At 49.5% G+C, this 23817-nt stretch overlaps 1 protein-coding gene across 2 annotated transcripts in view; it reads right to left on the bottom strand.

Annotated features, from left to right (window-relative positions):
• The window catches only part of LATS2 (large tumor suppressor kinase 2), a 96348-nt gene that overhangs the window by 12308 nt on the left and 60223 nt on the right, over window positions 1-23817 (bottom strand). For both annotated transcript variants that reach the window (XM_025364689.1, XM_025364690.1), the window contains exons 3-4: window positions 5859-5991; window positions 2179-3596 (exon numbers count right to left, since the gene is read on the bottom strand). In XM_025364689.1, coding sequence (XP_025220474.1) covers window positions 2179-3596; window positions 5859-5991 — 1551 coding nt within the window. The remainder of the gene's footprint in view (window positions 1-2178; window positions 3597-5858; window positions 5992-23817) is intronic.

Genomic DNA, 23817 nt, shown 5'->3' with positions numbered 1-23817 from the left:
GATTTCATCACTGCACTCCAGCCTGGGTGATAGAGCGAGACTCCGTCTAAGTAAATAAATAAAAAGGTCGGGCGATGTGGCTCACGCCTGTAATCCCAGCACTTCGGGAGGCCAAGGCGGGTGGATCATCTGAGGTCGGGAGTTTGAGACCAGCCTGACCTACATGGTGAAACCCTGTCTCCACTAAGAATACAAAATTAGCTGGACATGGTGGCTCATGCTAGTAATCCCAGCTGCTTGGGAGGCTGAGGCAGGAGAATCACTGGAACCTGGGAGGCAGAGGTTGTGGTGAGACGAGATCGCGCCATTGCACTCCAGCCTGGGCAACAAAAGTGAAACTCTGTCTCAAAAAAAATAAATAAATAAACTAATTAAAAAAAAAAAAAAAAAAAGTGAGCTAATGACCTGAATAGACACTTGTTAAAGGAAGACACACAAATGGCTAAGAGGTGCATGGAAGGGTTCTCCATTAACCATCAGGGAAATGCAAATCAAAACCACAATGAAATATAATCTCTTCCCAGTTAGAACAACTATTAACAAAAAGAAAAAAAAAGAAACTAAAAATAGAACTACCATACAATGTACCAATTCCACTATTGGGTATTTATCTAAAGTAAAGGAAATCAGTATATCAAAGGGATACCTGCACCCCATGTTTACTGCAGCACTCTGCACAATAGCAAAAATATGGAATCAACTTAAGTGTCCATCAACTGATGAATGGATAAAGAAAATGTGGTCTGTGTACACCATGGGATACTATTCAGCCATAAAAAAAGAATGAAATCCTGTCATTTGGAGCAACATGAATGGAACTGGAGGTCATCATGTTAAGTGAAATAAACCAGGAACAGAAAGTTCAGTACACACGTTGTTACTGATATGTGGGAGCTAAAAGAATTAACCTCATAGAGGCAGAGAGTAGAATGATAGTTAGCAGAGGTGGGAAAGGGTGTGTGTGTGTTGAGGGGAGATGAGAGGTTAATTGATGGAAACATACAGCTGGACAGAAGGAACAAACTCTAGGGTGACTACAGTTAGTAAAAATGTATTCTGTATTTCAAAATAGCTAGAAGACAGGACTTGAAATGTTTCCAACACAGAAATGATAAGTACACCAGGCATACCTTGACTTGATCATTACATATCCTATGCATGTAACAAAATATCACATGTACCCCACAAATACACAAATACTATGTATAAATAAAAAATGAACGGCTGGGTGTGGTGGCTCACGCCTGTAATCCCAGCACTTTGGGAGGCTGAGGTGGGCAGATCACCTGAGGTCAAGAGTTTGAGACCAGCCTAACCAACATGGTGAAACCCCATCTCTACTAAAAACACAAAAAAATAGCTGGATGTGGTGGTGGGCACCTGCAATCCCAACTACTTGGGAGGCTGAGGCAGGAGAATCGCTTGAACCCAGGAGGAGGAGGTTGCAGTGAGCCAAGATTGCGCCACTGCACTCCAGCCTGGGCGACAGAGCAAGGCTCAGTCTCAAAAGTAAATAAAAATAAATAAATAAGCACATATAAATGAAAGGTAAATATTTAAAAAGTCAATGAATATGGGACACTGGAAAGAACACAAATCTGGTTTCTACGCTTTGGAACTACTGGCTTTGTGTGATTTAAATCTGTTACATTTTAATTTAAATAATTTCACCAATAATTACCTTCTCCAGCACTTTAGTGTCAACTAAGGTATACTTAAATCATTAGTTACTAATTAAACACTTAAAAGAATAAATGGAATCACTACTATATTTTTCTTCCAAAATCCCACAATATCAATTTACAAAACCTTACTTTGTTTCTACTCATTCAAAATGTTCTATTATTAATCCGTGATGAATTTTGTTAAGTGAGTACATACCCTAAAACTCAATTTGCTAATTTACCTACAATGTAAATTGTAGATTACCTACATTACGCTGGCTACATTATGCACAGCTACCTCTGATTCTTCAGAAGAGTCAAGGGGAAAGGAGAAAGGGAGGTCACACCATTTGCAACTTCTCCAAGTTGTTGGCCCCAGAACCAGACTGCCGCCCGTTAGCCGTGTTGATGACAAGGGGTGTGCGGCCGAAACAGAAAAGGGATCGTGCGCGCCTCCTATTACCAGTAGAGGGAAGAGCCGGGAACAAACAGGAAAAACGAAGTGGGAAATTACTTTGGCCATTTCTTGCTCCAGCTGCAGCCTCCGGTTAACCTTCTGCTGGTAGGTTTTGATGACGTTCTCCACGTGCTGCTCCATGAAGAACTTAAAGGCGTATGGCGAGTAGCTCTTGATGCGTGACTCTCTCTTCTCCTCGTCTCTGCTGTTTTTGCGGACGGGGACGGGAGAAGTCTGGATCTGCTTTTTATCCTTCCCGCCTTTGTCCCCCTTGGCGCTTTTGCGGCTCTTCTCACCGCCCTCGGGCTCGCTGGGGCCCGCACGGAGGCTCTGCTCCACGCCCGCGCACAGGCTGTCCAGGTCGTACTGCTCGGACTTGCTGCGCAGCAGCAGGTGCTTCGGGTAGGGCGGAGGCGGGCACCTCCGGTCCGGGCCTCCGTACTCCACGTCCAGCGGGTAGGCGCCTGCGCCGCCCAGTGCCAGGGCGTGCTCCTCCTTGGCGTCCAGGCCCTCCGTGGCCGGGGCGGGGGCCGGGGCAGGCGCGGGCACCCAGGCGGGGTGCGAGGGCCCCACAGCCGTCTGCGGCTCCGGCCTCAGCACTCGCACGCTCTTCACCGGGTGCAGGATGTGCGCGGCCGTGACAGCCGTCACGGTGTTGGGGGCGGGCAGGGAGGGCTCGGCCTTGCCGGGTGCGCCCGGCCGCGGCTGGTGGCTGTTGAAGGAGTTGGTCCTGCTGGGCACCGGGCAGTCAGGCCGGAAGGCCACGTGCGCGCGCGGCGGCGCCTCCAGGCCCGGCTTCTGCAGGGAGTCCCGGCGGGCCAGGGTGGCAGCCGGCCACTGCTGGACGGAGGTGCTGCCCAGGTCATACAGGTCCACGTTGAGGCTGTTCCGCGAGGGAGTGAGCAGGCTCTGCGGGGGGCTGTCGCCGGCGAACACCTGGCTGCGGGAGCCCAGCACATGCAGCTGGTGGGCCGTGGGGCCGGCCTGCTTGTGGTGTGGGTGCGGCACGTAGAGCCCGGCGGTGGGGGGCGGGAAAGCGAGGCCGGCGCCTGGTGGGCCCCCCTGGCCCTTGGTGGGCAGGCTGGCGTAGCCCCCGGTCTCCGGCGGCGTCTTGCCCTGGAAGGAGGGGCTGCGCTGCACCCCGTAGCCCAGGGGCTCCCCGTGCACCAGCAGGTGCGGCCGGCCGTAGTGCGTGCCCTGCAGCGGGAAGTGTGCCCCTGCTGCCTCCACGCCGGCGCCGTAGCCCTTGGGTGGGTGCTGGTGTTGGTGCTGGTGGCCGGGCCCGTGGGGGCCGACTCCGGGGAAGAGGTAGTCCACGTACGGCCGCGGCACTTCCTCCAGCGCACCGGGGCCGTCGGCGCCGAAGCTCGGGCCCTCGTAGGGGGCACCGCTCAGCTGGTGGTAGGACGCGAACGAATCGCTGGTTCCTTCGAAGCTGGGCCTCCGCGTCACAGGGGCTGGCATGAGCCCCTTTCCTGCCGTGGAAAACACAGGAAGACAGCATCAGAGTGGGTGTGATCAGTGGGTTCCGGCACTTCCAGGCTGGTCCCCACTCGAGCGCTGCCCTCGGGGCTGAGGGTCTTGAACCCTGGGCCCTGAGGTGCTGCATTCTGCCCAGCACAGGGTCAGCGGACTCCCCTCTGCCCTGCCAGCAGGACCAGTCGCCTTAATGTGTTAAGAGAGTGGAGACAAGCTGGAGGCCAAAGGGCACATGGGAAGGCCAAGGGCAGAAGAGAAGACCGCGTCCGCATGCTGAGGTGCATCCTTGCCCCCTGGGGACAGCACTGGGGTCACTCTCCTGTCAGGCTAGGGAGCCATCTGCATAGCCAGCTTTGTTTTCAAAACCCTATCATGCCAAATTGTGGGAAGCTGGGTTTACCCCGCACGGTTCCCCAGGCGCGGCTCCCTCACAGAAAGGGCGGACCTGTTTCCACTGTGCAGCAGCTGCTCCACTTTCTTTCACCTCTTTTCCAAATTAAAAGATTTTCTAGTTTTTTGGTCTGTATCAAAACAAAGCAACATATGCACAACAAAAACCACACAAAACCCCTCTACAAATATCCAGACTGATTTCATCTGCTGCTACCTTAATCCTGACCTCCATTTTGAACATCTCATCTGAAACAGACACCGGAAGGAAGGACAAAGGCTCCTTTCATTTCTTTAGACCAACTGCTCCACTTGGCTGGACTTAGCAGAGGGTGCCGAAGGGTGTGCCTTGCCCACAGGAAGACCACCCCTGATACGTGGCAGTGAAGGCCCTGACAGCCTGGCACTGAGCAACAGTCACAGGCAAACCAAGGCTTCACCTTCCCTGGGCTCAGAACACATCAATGAACAGACCCACCAAAGGCAAGTGCAGAGGGAAATCAGCATGGAACATGGGCCTGGCTTCCCTTTGAGCTGTGCTCTAAGACCTCAAAACTGAAAGAACCCTGACATGGAAGGCCAGCTGGGGACTATTTAAGGAAGTCCCTTCTCTTTTTTTTTTTTTGAGACGGAGTCTTGCTCTGTCGCCCAGGCTGGGGTGCAGTGGCCGGATCTCAGCTCACTGCAAGCTCCGCCTCCCAGGTTTACACCATTCTCCTACCTCAGCCTCCTGAGTAGCTGGGACTACAGGCGCGGCCACCTCGCCCGGCTAGTTTTTTGTATTTTTTAGTAGAGACGGGGTTTCACCGTGTTAGCCAGGATGGTCTCGATCTCCTGACCTCGTGATCCGCCCGTCTCGGCCTCCCAAAGTGCTGGGATTACAGGCTTGAGCCACCGCGCCCGGCCGGAAGTCCCTTCTCTTAAGAAGATAAAAATGTGTGTCCTCTTAACAAGGGAGATACAAGTTACAAAGGTGAGATTTTCTCACCCACGACATGAAGTAGGTTTTATCCAAGGTCTTCTACAAAATAGGGAAAACTCTTGATAATTACTATGATTGTTTTTTTTTAATTTTTTTTTTTTTTTTTTAAATAGAAACGAGGTCTCCCTCTGTTGCCCAGGCTGGTCTCCAACTCCTGCCTCCTGCCTCTGGCCTCAGCCTCTCAAAGAGTTGGGATTACACAAAACAAAACAAAACAAAACAAAAAACAAAACCAGACCAGACAGTGTTGGGATTACAGGCTTGAGCCACTGCGCCTGGCCATGAATCCTTTATCACACCCCAGGGGCCTCAGGTACCATCATGGGGCCCATGTGCTCCGTCTTGGGAAATTAACACTCCCCCATAGCCAGTAAAAAGCAGGGGTTTGGTGCGGTGCCTCAGGCCTTCACAGGGGATGCTGAGGGGGGCCCAGCGCTCTGCCCACACTGCCTGCCATTGAGCAGCCACTCTCGGAGGCTACAGTGTGAGAAAGCTGTGTTTTAGAATTGAGGAAAGAAGCCATCCTTGTCAAAGATCCCTCCACAGGCCCAAGAGAAAGTGAAAAGACTATTTTTACGCCCACTTTGCTGACTTTTTTGATCTTTCATAAAACAAGCACACACCTTTCCCTAGGTAGGAAGTACCAAGGTAATCTCAGATAAGGCTGGACGGGGCAAGCGCCAGGCATGTCCCATGGTTTACTACTTGGGGCTGCTCCCACCAGGGCAGGCTCAGGCCAGGGCAGGCTCAGCTTGCCCGTTTCCTGAACGAGGCAATGTGACAGGAGACTGGCTCTGGCCAGGCCAGGCTGGACCCCTCTGCACATGGTTTTGAGTCCTTAAGCCACAAACCATCTTTGTCCACCACGCTGCGGGCCTGGGCTCACCTGGGGAGGTCTGCTTAATGACCCGCACGATCTGCTCATTCCTCGGGTCCAGGTAGCCCATCTTGCTGATGTACTCCAGGGCAGCCTCGATGCTCCTGCTGCCCGTCTGCTTGAGAGCTCGGCCAGCCATCTCCTGGGAGGGAAGTAAGGGAGAGGTAAGTGCACGTCATCCTAAAACAAAGCCCCCAGGGACTCCCGTCCCCACTGTGCTGGGACACTTTGCCTCTGCAGCTGCTGAGAACCTGCAACGTGCTGCAGGAAACCCTCAGAATGAGTGTGGGTGGCTGTGTGCCCTGCAGGTGCCTGATGACAAAAGCCTAGCACAAGCCACACCATGGACTACTTAGCCTTACGTCAAGGACATGGGAATTTTGATGGGCCTGAAAGAGACTTAAATTCTGCTTCTCCTCAGAAAACTTTTGTGGTTGGACTGGTGAGGTCAGGATGAACCTAAAACTAGAAACGTTTAAGGGGAAGAACTGTGGGAGTCAGGGAACCTGGCTTTAACCTCGGCTCACCTCCAAGCTAACTCTGGGACTAGGAAACCTGTCCCCAGGGAGAGGGTGCAGCTGCGCAGGAGTCATATATTACATGCCTACTGTTTACAATGCCCCGTGGTGGCTAGAGCAGCAGAGGACTGGCCCTCAGAGATATGACTTGTAGAAGAAAAGACAGACACACCGACCCAGGACAAGTCCCTCAAACTGCTTGTGGGAAGAACACAGAGACTGGTGGCCACCACAGGAGAGGGCAGGTAAAAATGGAGAGGGCCAGAGGAGAAAGCCCCCTTCCACTCGAAAGATGAGGTGGTGGCATGGCTAGCTGTTCCAGACTTTGGGCAGGTGGAGAGCCCTGGGAGAGAAAAGGCATTCCTGGCAGATGGGACAGCCAGAGCAGAAGCCTGGGGAAAGATGGGCCCATGGCAGCAGCACGCAAGGGTAGGTGGAGATGGGGGGATGGACCCACAGATAGGGGCCAGGCTCTCAGGGTTTTGCTCCTGTCTGCAGGCAGTCGAGGAAGCTTTCAAACTGGGACATGTGGCATCAGCAGGTCAGGCTGGGGGCGGCTGTGGGTGCAGAGCTGGAGGCACTCAGGTTGGGGGAGACAGAATAGGCAGGAGGGTGCAGAAGAGATGCAGCCCAGTGGGGCAGGGCAGTGAGGCTCTGATGACAGCGCCCCCTTCACCTTCAAGGACAGCTCCGCAGAGCTGTAGGCAAACAGGGAGGGTAAGCAGAGAGAAAAGAACACCATTGAGACTGGCTCTGGGACAAGGGTGAAACAGGCAAAGGCCACAAAAAGGGCTTTGGCAGGAGAAGGGAGGGCTGAGCCCTTTGAAGGTCGACGAGGAGGGCGGCCAGGCAGGAGGAAACTGAAAATGCAGAACAGGGAGCTCCGGAAAGGAGTCCATAGTTACCCAGACAGCAGAGAAGAAAGGGGTGGAGATGGCTGGGCGCGGTGGCTCACACCTGTAATCCCAGCACTTTGGGAGGCCAAGGCGGGTGGATCAGGAGGTCAAGAGATGGAGACCATCCTGGCCAACATGGTGAAATTCCATCCCTACTAAAAATACAAAAATTAGCTGGGTGTGATGGTTTGCGCCTGTAGTTCCAGCTACTCGGGAGGCTGAGGCAGGAGAATCGCTTGAAACCTGGGAGGTGGAGGTTGCAGTGAGCTGAGATCACACCACTGCACTCCAGCCTGGCGACAGAGTGTGACTCCATCTACAAAAAAAAGAAAGGGGTGGAGATGCAGAAAGACCCCGGGACAGTGGGGGAGGCTGTGCAGGGCTGCTCTGCAGCAGGAAGCCTGGCCGTGGTCACAGAGCCGGTCTGCAGAGAGAGACGCAGCACTGAGTGTCCCCCACCTCTGGACAGGGCATTGTGGTGCCCATGACCTGAATCACACTCAGCTGTGTGTCTGTGGTTCCCTTAGGACAAGAAGAACCTGGCAGGGCCTGAAACCATGTTACTCATGGCTGCATCTGCCCACTTAATACAGTGCCTAGAACAAATTCAGCACTTATTATCCACATATGATGGTCTAATACGGAATCAAGCTTTCCAGTCCTGGCCATACGCCAGCAGATTGGCAGGACAGAAAACACGGGCTGTAAACTGCCTGGGTTCTTAGTGATGCAGGCGTGGGATGGCAAGATGGCAGGGACAGGGACAGGGCTGCAGAGGAGCACGAGGTGGAAGGCCTGGGGAGGTGCCGCCACATGGGCAGGCCACGCTGCAGTTGAGGGACGTGAAGTGACAGATTGGAACATGGGAATAAGAACAGACCTGTCTGTGAAAGCGGTGCCTGGACTCCCAGAAAGGGCAAGTGTTTACAACCTGGCAGAGCCGCAGAGAGAAGGCAGCAGTGGTCAGAAGGGAAGCACTTCCTGGCCTCACCTGGGAAGGGAGATAAGACTCCCGCCGCCTATTTCACAGCTGTGCTATGCGATGAGATCACGTCTGTAAAGACTCAACAGCTTGGAGGAAGACACGATATAAGACCACATCTTTGTGGGATCACCCTGGAGCTTTCGGCGCCCATTAAAAAAAATGTGCCAATTGGGGCCGACTCTAACCGCAAGTCTTTCCATCAGCACTAACCGTTCAATTGCTTCGTCTGAAACGTGACCAACGCTCTGTCTCCTGCGGGGTGAATCACCAGCCTGTGCTCATTAACCCAGTACCTGCCGACTGCCAAGGAAGGGCAGCTCCAGGACAGACTAGGTCAAGCTCTCTCCCTGTTTATGGAGCACCCACTACTCAAGACGTGTGTGTCTATTGTGCATCAAATCTAGGAACTCAGAAAAATCGGCAAGGAGATCGCAAGTGAAGACTCGTGTTCAACGGGAGTTTCAAGTCCTAAAAGTGAACCGCACTTCTGAGCAGCTTGTTTATAAATAAATACCCCACGTCAGTCGAGGCTCGCCCTTGTTATCTGCCCATCAACCCTTCTTTAGCGAGTAAGTAGTTCCTATCTACACATTAACTCTCGGAAGATGCTACTGTACATATACACACAGCTATGTTTTAAACATTGAAGGAAATGGGAATCCACTTCCGAATCCATCAGAAATACATGACCTCTAGGCAGAAAGTACATGCAGAGTCACAGAGTGAAGGCAAGTGCACAGCCTGGGGAATGGCAAGAGGTCGGAGCCAGGACGTGGGAGAAGCACGTCAGAGACACGCAGCTGAAGCCTGGCCGAGGAGCTTGGCCACTCACCTTCCTTTCTTAAGAATATATGGAGACCAAGCTGGATGTGGTGGCTCACGCCTATAATCCCAGCACTTTGGGAGACTGAGGCAGGAAGACTGCTTGAGCCCAGGAGTTTGAGGCCAGACAGGGCAACACAGTGAGATCCCCTTAAAAAAAAAATAGCTGGGTGTTGGTGGCGCATGCCTGTAATCCCAGCTACTCAAGAGATTGAGGCAGGAGGATTGTTTGAGCCCAGGAAGTAGGGCAGGCTGGGCAACAAAGTAAGAATGTGTCTCAAAAAAGAAAAAAAAAAAATAGAATATTTTTAAAAAGAAGAATGTACAAAAATCATCATTTAAGGGTCCTTATCTAGCATCGTAGGTGGCTATACCCACACCCCTGGGTTCACCCTCCCCTCTGCTGCTTAGCAGCTGTGTAACCTTCAGCAAATCATTTCCCTACTTTGAGTGCCCTTTTCCTCATCTGGGAAATAAGGCTAACAGGTTGCTCTAGGGATGAAAGGAGATGTCATGTTTTGGCATCAGCATCATTTAAAGGTTAGCTGTTACAGTTCACAAAGGTATCTTATGTGTTTCTGGGAGAAAACATAAAAATTACAATTATAGATTTTATGCATGTTTGATATTTAATGGCTCTAATGTTAGTTACTATGTATTCTTCTTACAATAATTATAGAAAGAAATGTAATGAGTTCTTTTCACCAAGCCTCAATAGACACCTCCAATCTCTTCCAGCTTACCTCAGGCTGCTGTGTAAACATTATCCATGTCTTACCTCAGGCTGCTGTGTAAACATTATCCACGTCTATGCATGCCAACATGTGGAAAGGCTGAGCAGCCCTGCCCCAAAGCAAGAGTGAAGCTGCAAGCCAACTGAAGGCGAGGACAGTTCAGGTATGTGCTCCAGTGTCTAGCACGTAGAAAGAGAGCAGCAGATATTTGTTCAATGAATGAGTGACTGAATTAGACTGTGACATAGGATAGATGAAAGGAAGAAAGAGCTACAAGCAGGGAGTGAGAAGATACTGCCTGTTCCACTGGGCAGGTTGCCCTGGTGTGTGGAAGATGGAGATAAGGTACACAGCAGAGATGCACCAAGCACAGACTAAAGGGAATTTCAAATCAACATTAACAACAGCAGCAACTTCCAAGTTTTACTCCATTATCTAGTTTGCACACGTGCCATTCTTCAGAAGTTCACAAAATCTTAATGCTCTTTGAATGTGTGTGTCATGCACTTACTAATTATTTACAGGGTAATGTGGTAGGCTAACAAGACTTTGATGACTTTGTGTCACCTAGCCACGTGCAACAAGAAAATCCTACACACATTAAATTTTTCTCCTAAAACACTCAAGAAAGCTTAATTTAGGATTGCTTAATATCTCACAGGAAAAGGATGCTAATCCTTTGAACTTGGTTACCACGCCCATAAATTAAGCCTTCTCTTCTAGACAGATATCAATGCTGGAGTTGAAGCCATCATATGAGCACCAGATTTGGCACAAGATACCTGCGGTGTTCAACACTTGCTTCATCAGTGACCACTCCATGCCACCGGCTGCAAGAGTAAGATGACTCAACATGGGCAAAACCCAATCTCCTGCCTCTAACTCACCTGTCCTCTCAGGGCTCCCAACCTTGGAAGCACCTTGACTTTGAGATTTCATTCACATCTCACATCCAGTCCAGAAGCATTTTTTTTTTCTACTTACATTAGAGTGGTAGAAGATTCTTTTTTCTTTCCTTCTTCCTTTTTTTTTTTTGAGACAGAGTCTCATTCTGTCCCCCAGGCTGGAGTGCAGTGGCTCACTGATGAAATATTGGCTCACTGAAATTTCATCTCCCAGGTTCAAGCAGTTCTCCTGCCTCAGCTTCCCTGGGATTACATGCATGCACCACCATACCTAGCTAATTTTTGTATTTTTAGTAGAGATGGAGTTTCGCCATGTTGGCCAGGCTGGTCTCGAACTCCTGACCTCAGGTGATCCACCTGCCTCAGCTTCCCAAGGTGCTGAGATTATAGGTATGAGCCACTGCGCCTGGGCTGACAGAAGATTCTGGATACTTTGAAGGCAGAACTGCTACTATTATTCACACTCCATATCAAATTCAGCAAAACCTAACATGGCATCAACTTTATGCCTCACAGTCTGGGGAGCCACAATGGTTACAAAATAAGAGTCTGACGGGCTCTTACCTGGAGCCTTTATCTGCTACCCTGTGGGCTATTCTTGCAGATTCCTAAATATTCAATGAAAAATTATTTTGTCAGACTTGCTGTAGAACAGAAGCTAGTAGGGCTAAATACTATGGCACAAAGGGCGCTCCGAGGGGCCTGGCAGCCTCACTGCTTCTGGAAAGCAGTGACATGCACTGCAGTGGGCTATTCTCAGCTTGGGGTGGTGGCCCTGGACCAGACAGAAGGAATTCTTCCCACTCCATTAAAGCCGGGCTCCTCCAGAGGTTTTCTGCCTCATGGCTAAAACAAAGAGACTGGGGAGGGACTGAGAAGGGCAAGACAAACTGAGGTTTCACTGCTGCTACTGACAGCTCTTGTAAAACTCCACTTTGCGTGTGTGGATTACATGTGAATAAAGCAGTTTTGAACATCTATACCTTAGGTATCTTTCCCAAGAGATTTCTCCTCTTATATTTTGTCAACAAATTGGTGTTCACTTAAAACTGGACCTAACCACTATGAAGCCTGGAAAATGTGAGATTTGCCCATATGCTATCTGATATAGAAAGGACTGCAAAAGAGGCACTTTAACAAAATGGCGAGGTGGTTGAGGTGTGGGACACCTCAGGCCCTGCCAGTATCTTGAGGCTGGTCCTCTCAATTGCAAGGACCACACCCCAGCTCCAACGCTCCCCATGGGATGATCCAGGCCTCTGTTGCAGGCACATCACCATTTAATGGTCTTCTCTGCTGTCCCTCAGGGAAGCTGCCCTCACCCAGCTCTCCAGCTGCTGACCAGCTGCCAGGCAGCCCAGCATGGGCTCCTGACACACCCTCTGCTCTCCGGGCTTGGTCCCCCTCTAGCAGGCACAGGGCTTATGAGGACGGGTGGGAACTGGAAGACGTTCCTTCAATCTACCACTCAGCTCTTAGCAAGGCAGGAGCTGGGCTCACAATGTCTAAGCAGCAGAAGTATTTCACGTGCATTGCCATGTGAATGCAAGTAATTTAAATACAGTGACAATTATTATGAGGGAAGGAATTTCCTATGGAGATCCTCCCCCACTCAGCCCTTCCTGGTAAGGAAGCATTTTTCAGGCCTTAGCAAAACCATATCCTAAAGTTTTAACATTCCAACTATGAGGTTTGGCTGAAAAAGTAGTAACAAGCGCTCTGGCCCTATGGTGTCTGCGTGGGCCTCTGTGTCTGCCTGTCTCTCAGGCTTCCTCAGGTAACTTCCACTTCCGTCGTAGCTGACGCCTGCAATCCCAGCGCTTCGGGAGGCCGAGGCAGGATCGCTTGAGGCCAGGAATTGAAGACCAGCCTGGGCAAGACCCTCATCTTTGTAAAAAGTAAGAAAATTAGCTGGGCATGGTGGTGGGTGCCTGTAGCTCCAGCTACATGGGAGGCTGAGGCAGGAATCACTAGAACCTGGGAGGTGGAGGTTGCAGTGAGCTGAGCTCATGCCACTGCACTCCAGCCTGGGAGACAGAGCAAGAGAGCGTCTCAAAAATAAATAAATTAATTAACTAATTAATTAAGAAAACACGAGGACTGAGGGGAGAAGAGGAAGCGGGGCCAGTTGGCTGGCAGAGGAGACTGCGCCGTCTCTGGCGGGGTCCTGTGCTTCCTTGGAGGATTGCCAGCGGGCTGGTCTTCAGACGAATCTCTGACCCAAAGGCCTAGACTTTTTGACGAGAACATAGGAGCCGAGAGGCTGGAATTTCCAAAGGGTGTTCCAACTCCACGCCCACGGACAGGCGCCTGGAAGAGTGAGGCCCCTCCGGGCCCAGGGCTCCTCTACCGGCCCCACTGCGAGCCCCTCCCGCGAGCGCGGTGCTCCCGGCCCCACGACCTTGTCCACGCGGGCGAGGCGGGGCGGGGTCGACAGCCCTGGGCTGGTGGGGTAGAGGCCCATGACCTTGTCCACGCGGGGCGAGGACCGCAGCGACACTGTGCACGCGGGGTGGGGGTCCTGGCGACCTCGTCCACGCGAGTCAGGGGCCCGGGCGACCTTGGGCCGGCGCAGCACGTGCCGTGTGCGAGCCGACTGTGACTGGAAAACAGGTGCGGGACAAATGGAAGCAGCGGCCTTTGGAGTGTAAACGTCTGTGCGCTTGAGGAAAACGAGCCGCCACCTTGCAGGGATGCAGCGCAGGCTCCGGCCCCCGCAGTGGCGGCGCCGCAGCCCCCGAACCTTGGTACACCAGACACGCGCCCGGGGGACAGCTGCTGGGCACATACAGCTATGAACACGTCTTTTTGAAAGGAATGCAGAAGTTTGGCATGTTTTGTTTTTGTTTTGTGTGTTTTTTTTTTCTGAGACGGAGTCTCGCTCTGCCGCCCAGGCTGGAGGGCAGTGGCCGGATCTCAGCTCACTGCAAGCTCCGCCTCCCGGGTTCCCGCCGTTCTCCGGCCTCAGCCTCCCGAGTAGCTGGGACCACAGGCGCAGCCACCTCGCCCGGCTAGTTTTTTGTATTTTTAGTAAAGACGGGGTTTCACCGTGTTAGCCAGGATGGTCTCGATCTCCCGACCTCGTGATCCGCCCGTCTCGGCCTCCCAAAGTGCTGGGATTACAGGCTGGAGCCACCGCGCCCGGCCTGTTTTGTGTATTTTTAAGGGCCATGCTAATCTCTGTATCGTTCCGATTTTCCTATCTGTGCTGTGCAAGCCAGCACCCTTTTTTTTTTTTTTTTTGACTTTTGCTCTGTCACCCAGGCTGAAGTACAGAGGCTCGATCAGCGCTCATTGCAGCCTGGCACTGCCGGGCTTAAGCATCCTCCCATCTCAGCCCCCTGTAGTCAGGAGCCAGTACGCTCGGCTAATTTAAAAAAAAATTTTTTTGTAGAGATGGGCTCTCACTGTAACCAGGCTGGTCTCAAACTCTGGAGGACAAGCCATCCTCCCACCTCAGCCTCCTAAAATGCTAGGATTACAGACATGAGCCAGGGCGCCTGGCCTTAAATTTGTCCTAAAATAAAATGAACATGAAAAATCCTTGGCCTTGCCAATGATCACGAGACCAGCCTGGACAATGTGGAGAAACCTCATCTCTACTAAAAATACAAAAAAAAAAAAAAAAATTAGCCAGGCGTGGCGGCACACACCTATATAGTCCCAGCTACTAGGGAGGCTGGGGCAGGAGAATGACTTGATCCTGGGAGGCAGAGGTTGCAGTAAGTCAAGATCATGCCACTGCACTACAGTGTGGGCAACAGAGCAAGTCTCCATCAAAAACAAAACAAAACAAAAAAAGAAACACTGATAAAGAGCATTTTATAACTATTGTTAGCACCAAAATAAGGTCAATAATGATAAAGATAGGCTGGGTGTGGTGGCTCATGCCTGTAATCCCAACACTTTGGGAGGCCGAGACAGGCAGATCACAAGGTTACGAGATAGAGATCATCCTGGCTAACACGGTGAAACCCCATCTCTACTAAAAATACAAAAAATTAGCTGGGAGTGGTAGCATGCGCCTGTAGTCCCAGCTACTCGGGAGGCTGAGGCAGGAGAATCACTTGAACCTGGGAGGCGGAGGTTGCAATTGAGCCGAGATTGTGCCACTGTACTCCAGCCTAGGTGACAGAGCAAGACTCTGTCTCAAAAATAATAAAGTAATAATAAAGATAAATGGGCTGGTAAAACTATTCTTGGTCATGTATAAACCAAAAATATTCAGGGGTGAATACTTATTATCAAAAGTTATTAAATTTTTTGTATCCTGATTTAACAATTTTACTTCTTGAAATTTATCCTCAGGTTAAAATAATTCAGTTTTTAAAAAATGATTTCCATAATCATGTCTGTCAGATTTAGCTATAATATATCAGCCCCTGAAATAGTAAAGTGTGGGATGGGAGTTAGAGGCCACGTGGCCACCACTAAACAATAATTATAATTAATATAGTCCTCAGAATATACTTACCACAGCCAGAAATAATACTTCCTATAAGTAAAACTCTAACAAATCTACCACTGTTCTAGATACTGAGTATGTAGCAAAAATAGGCAAAAACAAAATAGGCAACTTTCAATAGTGTAAACAACATGAAAAAATGTTGACTGTATAAAATGTTACGTCTCTTAGTAACTATGTACACAAATCAGTTATGCCTATGAACAAGAGTTTGATTAGAACATGAAAAATTGAAGTATGACTTAATTTTACGACGAAAGAACAATAATTTCTTTTTGTTAAAGAGAGCATGACAATAAGATGCTTACACATATATCAGATTCCATTATAACAAAACTGCCTATACTATCTAGCTACATAATTGTGGACAGATCACAAAAATTCTCCAGATCAGTTGTGTCCAATAAAATGGCAAGATATGAATATACAAGCTAATCCCAAAGTTCCTTTTATCTGTAAAATTCCAGGATTTTGAGGGATGTTTGCTAACACAAGACTTAATTTTTGTCACAGTTGAGATAGGTGAACAGAGGTGAGCACATTCCACAGAAACCTAACCAAAAATTCTCTATTAGTTTACACACACACACACACACACACACGCACACACAAGGCATGGTTTCAGGGGTCCTGGATCCTATATTTCTATTCATGTGTAACAGTGCTACCAAAAAATAGGCACTAATAATTTCTCCCATCCCTGTATGTACAGGCTGCAGCTCCCAGTACGAAGCGGAATCTACTTCCCCTCGCCTTGAATATTGGCTGGCCTGTGATTTGCTCTATCAATGGAATGAAGCAGAAGTGCTGCTGTGCAAGTTCTGAGCCTCACCCTTAAGAAACCTGGCTGCTTCCATTTTCACTCCTCAGATCCCACCATGGCTGGAGACAGATCCAGTTAACTGTGTTGCAGTTCCAACCCATGAGTGAAGCCCTCTTGGGTATTCAGCCCCAGCTAAGTTCCCAGTGCAATGAGCTACATGGAACCCCAGCAGATACCACATGGAGCAGAAGAACTGCCCAGCTGAGCACAGCCAACTCACAGAGCCATAAGAAATAATAAGCCATTATTTTGCTGGCGCACACCTGTAGTCCCAGTTACTCAGGAGGCTAAAGCAGAAGAATTGCTTGAACCTGGCAGACGGAGGTTGCAGTGAGCTGAGATCGCGCCACTGCACTCCAGCCTGGGTGGCAGAGTGAGACTCTGTCTCAAAAAATAGTAATTAATAAAATAATAACAAATGTAAAAAGTCATTATTTTGGCCGGGCGCGGTGGCTCAAGCCTGTAATCCCAGCACTTTGGGAGGCCGAGACGGGCGGATCACGAGGTCAGGAGATCGAGACCATCCTGGCTAACATGGTGAAACCCCGTCTCTACTAAAAAATACAAAAAAACTAGCCGGGCGAGGTGGCGGGCGCCTATAGTCCCAGCTACTCGGGAGGCTGAGGCAGGAGAATGGCGTAAACCCGGGAGGCGGAGCTTGCAGTGAGCTGAGATCCGGCCACTGCACTCCAGCCTGGGCGACAGAGCCAGACTCCGTCTCAAAAAAAAAAAAAAAAAAAAAAAAAAAAGTCATTATTTTTAAGACACTAAAAATTCTGGGATGGTCGGTTACACAACAGGAGATAATTGATAACTGGCTCTACTTTGCTCTCTGCTATGTATAATCTAGACAAATGCCCATCTTCTAAAACATTAATTAATTAACTTTTTTTTTTTTTTTTTGAGGGAGGGTCTCACTCGTTGCACAAGCCGGAGTACAGTGGTGTGAAAAACGACTCACTGCAGCCTTGACTTCGCAGGCTCAGGTGATTCTCCCACTTCAGCCTCCAGAGTAGCTGGGACTACAGGTGCGCACCACCACACCCAGCTAATTTTCTGTATTTTTAAGTAGAGATGGGGTTTCGCCATGTTGCCCAGGATGGTCTGGAACTCCTGAGCTCAAGCCGTCTGCCTGTCTCAGCCTCCCAAACTGCAGGGATTAAAGGTGTGAGCCATGGTGCCTGGCTATTTTTTTTTAAATTTATAATATATTTTTTAGAGACAGGGTCTTGCTCTGCCAGTCAAAGCTCACTCCAGCCTCTAACTCCTGGGCTCAAACTTCCTGCCTTAGCCTCCCAATTAGCTAGGATTACAGGTGCAGGCAATCACACCTGGCTAACTTTATTCTTTAATTTCTTTTTCATTTTTAGAGACAGGGTCCCACTATATTGCCCAGGCTGGTCTCAAACTCCTGGCCTCAAGCAAACTTCCCCACCTCGGCCTCCCAAAGTGTTGGGATTATAGGCATGAGCCACTGCAACCAGCCTATTTTATCTTAAATTCTGAATGGTTTGGTCTCCTCAGCTTTTGTCCAAATAAACTCAATTGCTGTAAGATCATAAAGTTTTCTGAAAAGTTAAATTTTCAAATAGGTAAGATGACAATTATTAACAAAGATTTAACAAAATGCTTAGAAATAATATTTCTTCAAAAAATGAGATTGTTCCATTATTGATTGCTGGTGTGATAGTGAATTTTGAGAACCTAAATAAATACATTTTTAAAATTTTATTATCACTATTTTTGAGAGGGGTCTTGCTCTGTCACTCAGTTCGGGCTGGAGTGCAGTGGCCCAATCTCTGGTCACTGCAAACCCTGCCTCCTAGGTCCAAGCGATCATCCTACCTCAGCCTCCTGAGTAGCTGGGACTACAGGTACACCACCACATACAACTAATTTTTGTCTGTCTTTCTTTTTTTTTATTTTTTTCTTCTTTTTGAAAGACAGAGTCTTTTTTTTTTTTTTTTTTTTTGAGACGAAGTCTTGCTCTGTAGCCCGGGCTGGAGTGCAGTGGCCAGATCTCAGCTCACTGCAAGCTCCGCCTCCCGGGTTTGCGCCATTCTCCTGCCTCAGCCTCCGGAGTAGCTGGGACTACAGGCGCCCGCCACCTCGCCCGGCTAGTTTTTTGTATTTTTAGTAGAGACGGGGTTTCACCGTGGTAGCCAGGATGGTCTCGATCTCCTGACCTCGTGATCCGCCCGTCTCGGCCTCCCAAAGTGCTGGGATTACAGGCTTGAGCCACCGCGCCCGGCAAAAGACAGAGTCTTGCTCTGTTGCCCAGGCTGGAGTGCAGTGGCACGATCTTGGCTCAATGCAACTTCCACCTCCTGGGCTCAAGCAGTCCTCCCGCCTCAGCCTCTCAAGTAGCTGGGACTACAGGCGCCCGCCATCACGCCCGGCTAATTTTTGTATTTTTAGTAGAGATGGGGTTTCACCATGTTGGCCAGGCTGGTCTTGATCTCCTGATTTCAAGTGATCCAGCCACCTCGGCCTCCCAAAGTGCTGGGATTACATGCGTAAGCCACTGTACCTGGCCTAATTTTTGTCTTTTTGGTAGAGACAGGGTTTCACCATGTTGCCCAAGCTGATCTCGAACTCCTGAGCTCAAACGATCTGTCCATCTCAGCCTCCCAAAATGCTGGGATTACAGGCATGAGCCACTACGCCTGGCCAGGAATGTCTTTTTAAATAACTTTATATCTTTTAAGGCTCTAAAGTAAATAATTGTTTGGGTTAATATTTGACTACAAAATTACTTTTATTAATGTTTAATGTTTAAATGCTTTTGTTCTTAAAGGGTGCTAAACTCTTAGCTATGGCTATTATTACTAGGTCAAATCTCCCTGTGAGAAAAACATACTCCAACTTAAAAAAGTAGCACACAAAGACACTTTAAAATGAATATAACATACAAAAGAATATAACATTCAAAAGCACTTTAAAACGCTTCTGTAATGGTGGCCGGGCGTGGTGGCTCACACCTCACCAACCCAGCACTTTGGGAGGCTGAGGCAGGTGAATCACCTGAGGTCAGGAGTTTGAGACCAGACTGACCAACATGGTGAAACCCCGTCACTAATAAAAATGCAAAATTAGCCAGGCATGGTGGTGCATGCCTGTAATCCCAGCTACTTGGGAGGCTGAGGCAGGAGAATCACTTGAACCCGAGAGGCGGAGGCTGCAGTGAGCTGAGATCACGCCATTGCACCATTGCACGCTAGCCTGGGCAACAAGAGTGAAACACTGTCTCAAATTAAAAAAAAAAAAAAGCTTCTGTAATGGAAGGGAGAATCAAACTTTACCAGTATACATCCTGTTCAGTGCTAGTGTTTTGTACAGCATTGCTGGGCACTGACCAGCACACGTGTGTGTCGGCATGAACTTGCATGTGCACACAGCATGCTGTTCTGGGCGTAGGAAACCAGCACTGCAGTGGGCTTCCTGGCCCCCTGCCTCCAACCTGGCAGGCACACGTCTGCTTCAGCAGGAAGGGCTCTGCTCTAACAGCACCATGGGGCTGTTCAACAGTATCCCAAATCCAAGGGGTCTGTGAGCCAAGCCCAATATGAGATTGCACAAGAGCTTCACGAGGAAAGATTTTCTGTCTCCTTCCAAAACCTATACCAACAAGGACACTGCTGTTTTTAAGGACAACCGGTACACTAAAATTTGGTTTGTACAAGTCACCAGGAAAATAAGTAATTACGTAAAATCCACGGGGGGAGTCGTCGTGCGCCAGGCCATGAGCACGACTCCAAGGCACAGAGACCAGCCCCAGCATTCTAAACGCTTGGGGAAAGCAGCATAGCCAGGAAGCCTTAGCACAGAGCACAGGAATGGGATACTCCACGGGAAGGACCACAGTGGTCCCACAGAAGATGCAATTCTAGGAAAATTCTGGGAACCATCAGTCAAGAGGGCTTGGCGTCATGACTGGGTAGAGGCCCATGTTTTCCCAACACAAAAGGCAGCCCAACACTAAGTCAGAGAGACGCCCACTTTAGAAGAATGAGCTGAAGGTGGTCAGACGGAGGGCAGGGCTGGCGCTGACATAGGACTGGAGGCTCAACAAACTGCCTGGTGAACAGAGAAGACTGCGCATAGAGAAACTGGAGAAAGAAGATCACCTGACCTTGACAGGGTGTAGTGTAAGCCAGAGGGATGCTGGGACCCAGAGCCGGCCTCTGGCACTCCTCCTGGGCAGGGCTCATGCTGGCCAGGGCTACACTGACCCCGGAAGAAGTGGGCTTTCTCTGCCTTCCAAGGTAGGTTCAGGTCCAGGGTCATAAAAGGCCTTGCCAAGTTCATCTGCAAGCTTCACTGTGAACTTCCAGTGTTTTTTCTGACAGGAAGAGTGGTAAGATATGGGTAAGACAAAGCCCTGTCTGCTGGAGCTCTAGCAGCAGAATTAAGAAAGGAATGAGTTGGGGTTTTCATTCACACTCTTGCTGGGAACACTACCTTAGGAGGAAAAAGGTCTTCATAAAGGAAAGGAAAACCTGTAATCCCAGCGCTTTGGGAGGCCAAGGCAGGAGGATCACGTGAGGCCAGGAGTTGGAGGCTGCAGTGAACTATGTGCCACTGCACTCCAGCCCCAGAATGAGACCCCTACTCTATTTTAAAAAAATAAAATAAAAAGGAGGCCAGGCACGGTGGCTCATGCCTGTAATCCCAGTACTTTGGGAGGCCAAGGCAGGTAGATCACCTGAGGTCAGGAGTTCGAGACCAGCCTGACCAACATGGAGAAACCCCGTCTCTACTAAAAATACAAAATTAGCCAGGCGTGGTGGCGCATGCCTGTAATCCCAGCTACTTGGGAGGCTGAGGCAGGAGAATTGCTTGAACCCGGGAGGCAGAGGTTGTGGTGAGCCAAGATCATGCCAGTGCACTCCAGCCTGGGCAACAAGAGCGAAACTGCATTTCAAAAAAAAAAAAAGGAAAAAGGAAAGGATTCAGTTTCGGCCTCAGCTTATAATGTGTGAGGAGGGAGGAAAAAAAAAATCACAGCAAGCAAAGTGGTGGGCCAGAGCCTGCGAGAGGCTGGAGAAGCTGTCATTAGTGAGCAGAGAAGGTGACCGGGCCCAAGACACACAGGCAGCTCTCACAGGTGGCCACCCTCCGGCCCTGGTCTCCAGCGCCCACCGTGTACATCCCTGAAAAAAGCGAGTCGACAGCCAGCTTAGCCCTACAGAGACCTGTTGTGCCACCTAAGTTACATGCTATGATGAGACTGAGTTTATAAAGGACTAACTTGGACCATAATTGAGCGTTAAAAGTTAGCCAAAAAATAAGTCAGAATCATCAGAGCTGAAGCATGAACAGCTTAAATGTGACTCTGGAAAAGCAGACTTTTTCTGTTTGGGCTCCAAGCCACTCCTGGCTCCTGAAATTAAGTAGGCTGAATATGTGTGAAGACGCTGCTCTTCACTTCCAGACAAAGGCTGCCTGGAAAATTCTGCCATTGTCTCCATCAAAAAGATCCACTTACTCAACAATGGCACATAGGCCTGCCTCACTGCACACAGCTGTCTCTGACTGTGGGACTTCAGGAGAGCAGCTGTGCATGTTTTGGGACTTTTTGAGAGTGGCTGTGCATGTTTGGGGGCTCTGGGGCTGTCCGTGCCTCCCACAGCTCGCTCTGCTGGGGACAGGCAGCCCGTGAGTGCCCAGGGAAGGGGGCATTCGGATGCAGACTGAACAGAGCTTGCTTCCCTGTGGTTATTTTTAAAATGCTGTCAAGTAGGTTGGAAGATCTGGCAAATTACAGGTTCACCCAGGAAAGAAGACAGTAATCTGCTACTTTCACAAAGTGCCCTCAAAGAGTCACTGACAAGGTAATTTGGTAAAGTATACAAATATTTTAGTTATGAAGTATGGTAGCTGGCTATGCAGTTTTTATGTATTTTTCTGAAAAAGCTACAGTGTAACTTTGAAATCAATACATATTATGGGTTTAATTTTTAAGTTATATTTCCAAAGGCTCAGAATCTCTGTAACAAGTTTCCATTTTCCAACAATGCTTTAAAATCCAACCGTTTTGTTTAAAACTTGGCTGTTACCCCACCAGTTAGAATTTCTTCTTTTAGTCTATGTTTCTGACAGTGGAATGTCAGGACATGCATCCTCCAAACTGATTATAAACCAGCAGGCTTTCTTTTTCTAAAAGCCAAAAATTGTGTCTTCAGACCACAGCCTGTTTTCCAGGCACTGAGATATAAGGAGGCTGAGCCAATAATCAGGTTTCTTCCAATCAGAGCCAAAGATAAGGGAAGGAGTAGTTAGTCGTAGGGGATATATACACACATTTTGAGATGGAGTCTTGCTCTGTGGCCCCAGGATGGAGTGCAGTGGCTCAATCTTGGCTCACTGCAGCCTCCACCTCCCCGGTTCAAGCGATCCTCCTGCCTTAGCCTCCTGAGTAGCTGGAATTACAGATGCGCGTCATCACACCCAACTAATTTTTGTACTTTTAGCAGAGACAGGGTTTGCCATGTTGGCCAGGCTGGTCTCAAACTCCTGACCTCAAGTGATCCACCAGTGTCAGCCTCCCAAAGTATTGGGATTACAGGCGCGAGCCACCATGCCCTGACTTCTGTTTTAAGAGGCCCACTCTGGCTCCACCGTGGGGAGCCGGGTACAAGGGGAGAGATGGGCGAGGAGCTGACAGGCCAGCAGGATGCCGCAGAGGCACAGTGGTACTTGCTGCTGCATCGCCAGCTACCGTGGGACAGATCCTTGGGCGGGCGCTGCATCCAGGGCTGGGCGGCTCTCCCAGGACTCCTGCTGGGGTTCTCAAGAGGTGCCCCCTGCTCTCACTGGACCTCTTTGGCTCCTGCTGCTCCAGACTACAGCCTTGGGCGGGGTGGGGGGGTCTCCTCAGTGGGGAGGGCAGCCCGCTGGGTGGTGTTGGTAGAATGACTTCAGACTGAGACACTAACAGCCAGGAGCCATGCGTGTGGTCCTTCCTTCTAACAATAACTCAATGTAGGTATTTATGTTTCACCACACCAGAAGACTGGGGCTCAGAGACGTAATCATTCCCCAAGTTCATAAAGGCAGTGGTAAAGTCTGAATTCAAAACTTAAATAGTCACAAGAAGTCCAATGTCACCAGCAATCATAGAACTTCACTGAAAAAAATAAGGGAGCATTTCACTCCCATTAGATTGACAAATACTTTAAATGTCTGACAACAGCAAGTATTGGCAAAGTTAGAGAGACACTGCATTTTGATAAAACTGAGGAAAAGTGTGTAAATTGATACAATCACACAGGAGAATATTTTGACCATATCTAGTAAAATTAAAGATGCTGAAATCCTACAACCAAGATTCCACTTCCACCCCCTAGGTAAGTTCCCCAACTATGCAAAAGGAGACATAAAGAAGAATACTCATTGTACTTATGTCTGTAGTGGAAAACTGGAAACTATCTAAATGTCCATCACCAGGAAATCGCAAAACCCATAATGAATGAAAAAAGCACGTTGCCAAATCACGTTGTATAGAGTTTTAACAGTACAACAAAGGCCCAGGTTGCTCGTCCCACTGCCCAGGCTCTTTCTTCACAGTCTTGCCCCCTTGTCCTGCCAGCGATTTGGGCCAGAAACTGAGTGCATAGTCACTGTGTCTGGCAAACAGGAACTGCTCAGTCTCGTGTGGTGAGTGATGAATGAACGAACGAACAAATGAACGAATGAATGAAGAAGCAAACGTGCAAAGGCACAGCTCTTTCCTGCCTTTGCTCCCCCACGTGGTCAGCTCTTGGAAGGCAGGAGCAAGCATGCTGCCCGTCTGACTTGGAGCACTTTGCAAAGAGCTG

This window comes from Theropithecus gelada, chromosome 17, assembly GCF_003255815.1.
Source record: "Theropithecus gelada isolate Dixy chromosome 17, Tgel_1.0, whole genome shotgun sequence".
In the NCBI taxonomy this organism is placed as follows: Eukaryota; Metazoa; Chordata; class Mammalia; order Primates; family Cercopithecidae; genus Theropithecus; species Theropithecus gelada.
This window is presented reverse-complemented; position numbering and strand designations above follow the sequence as displayed.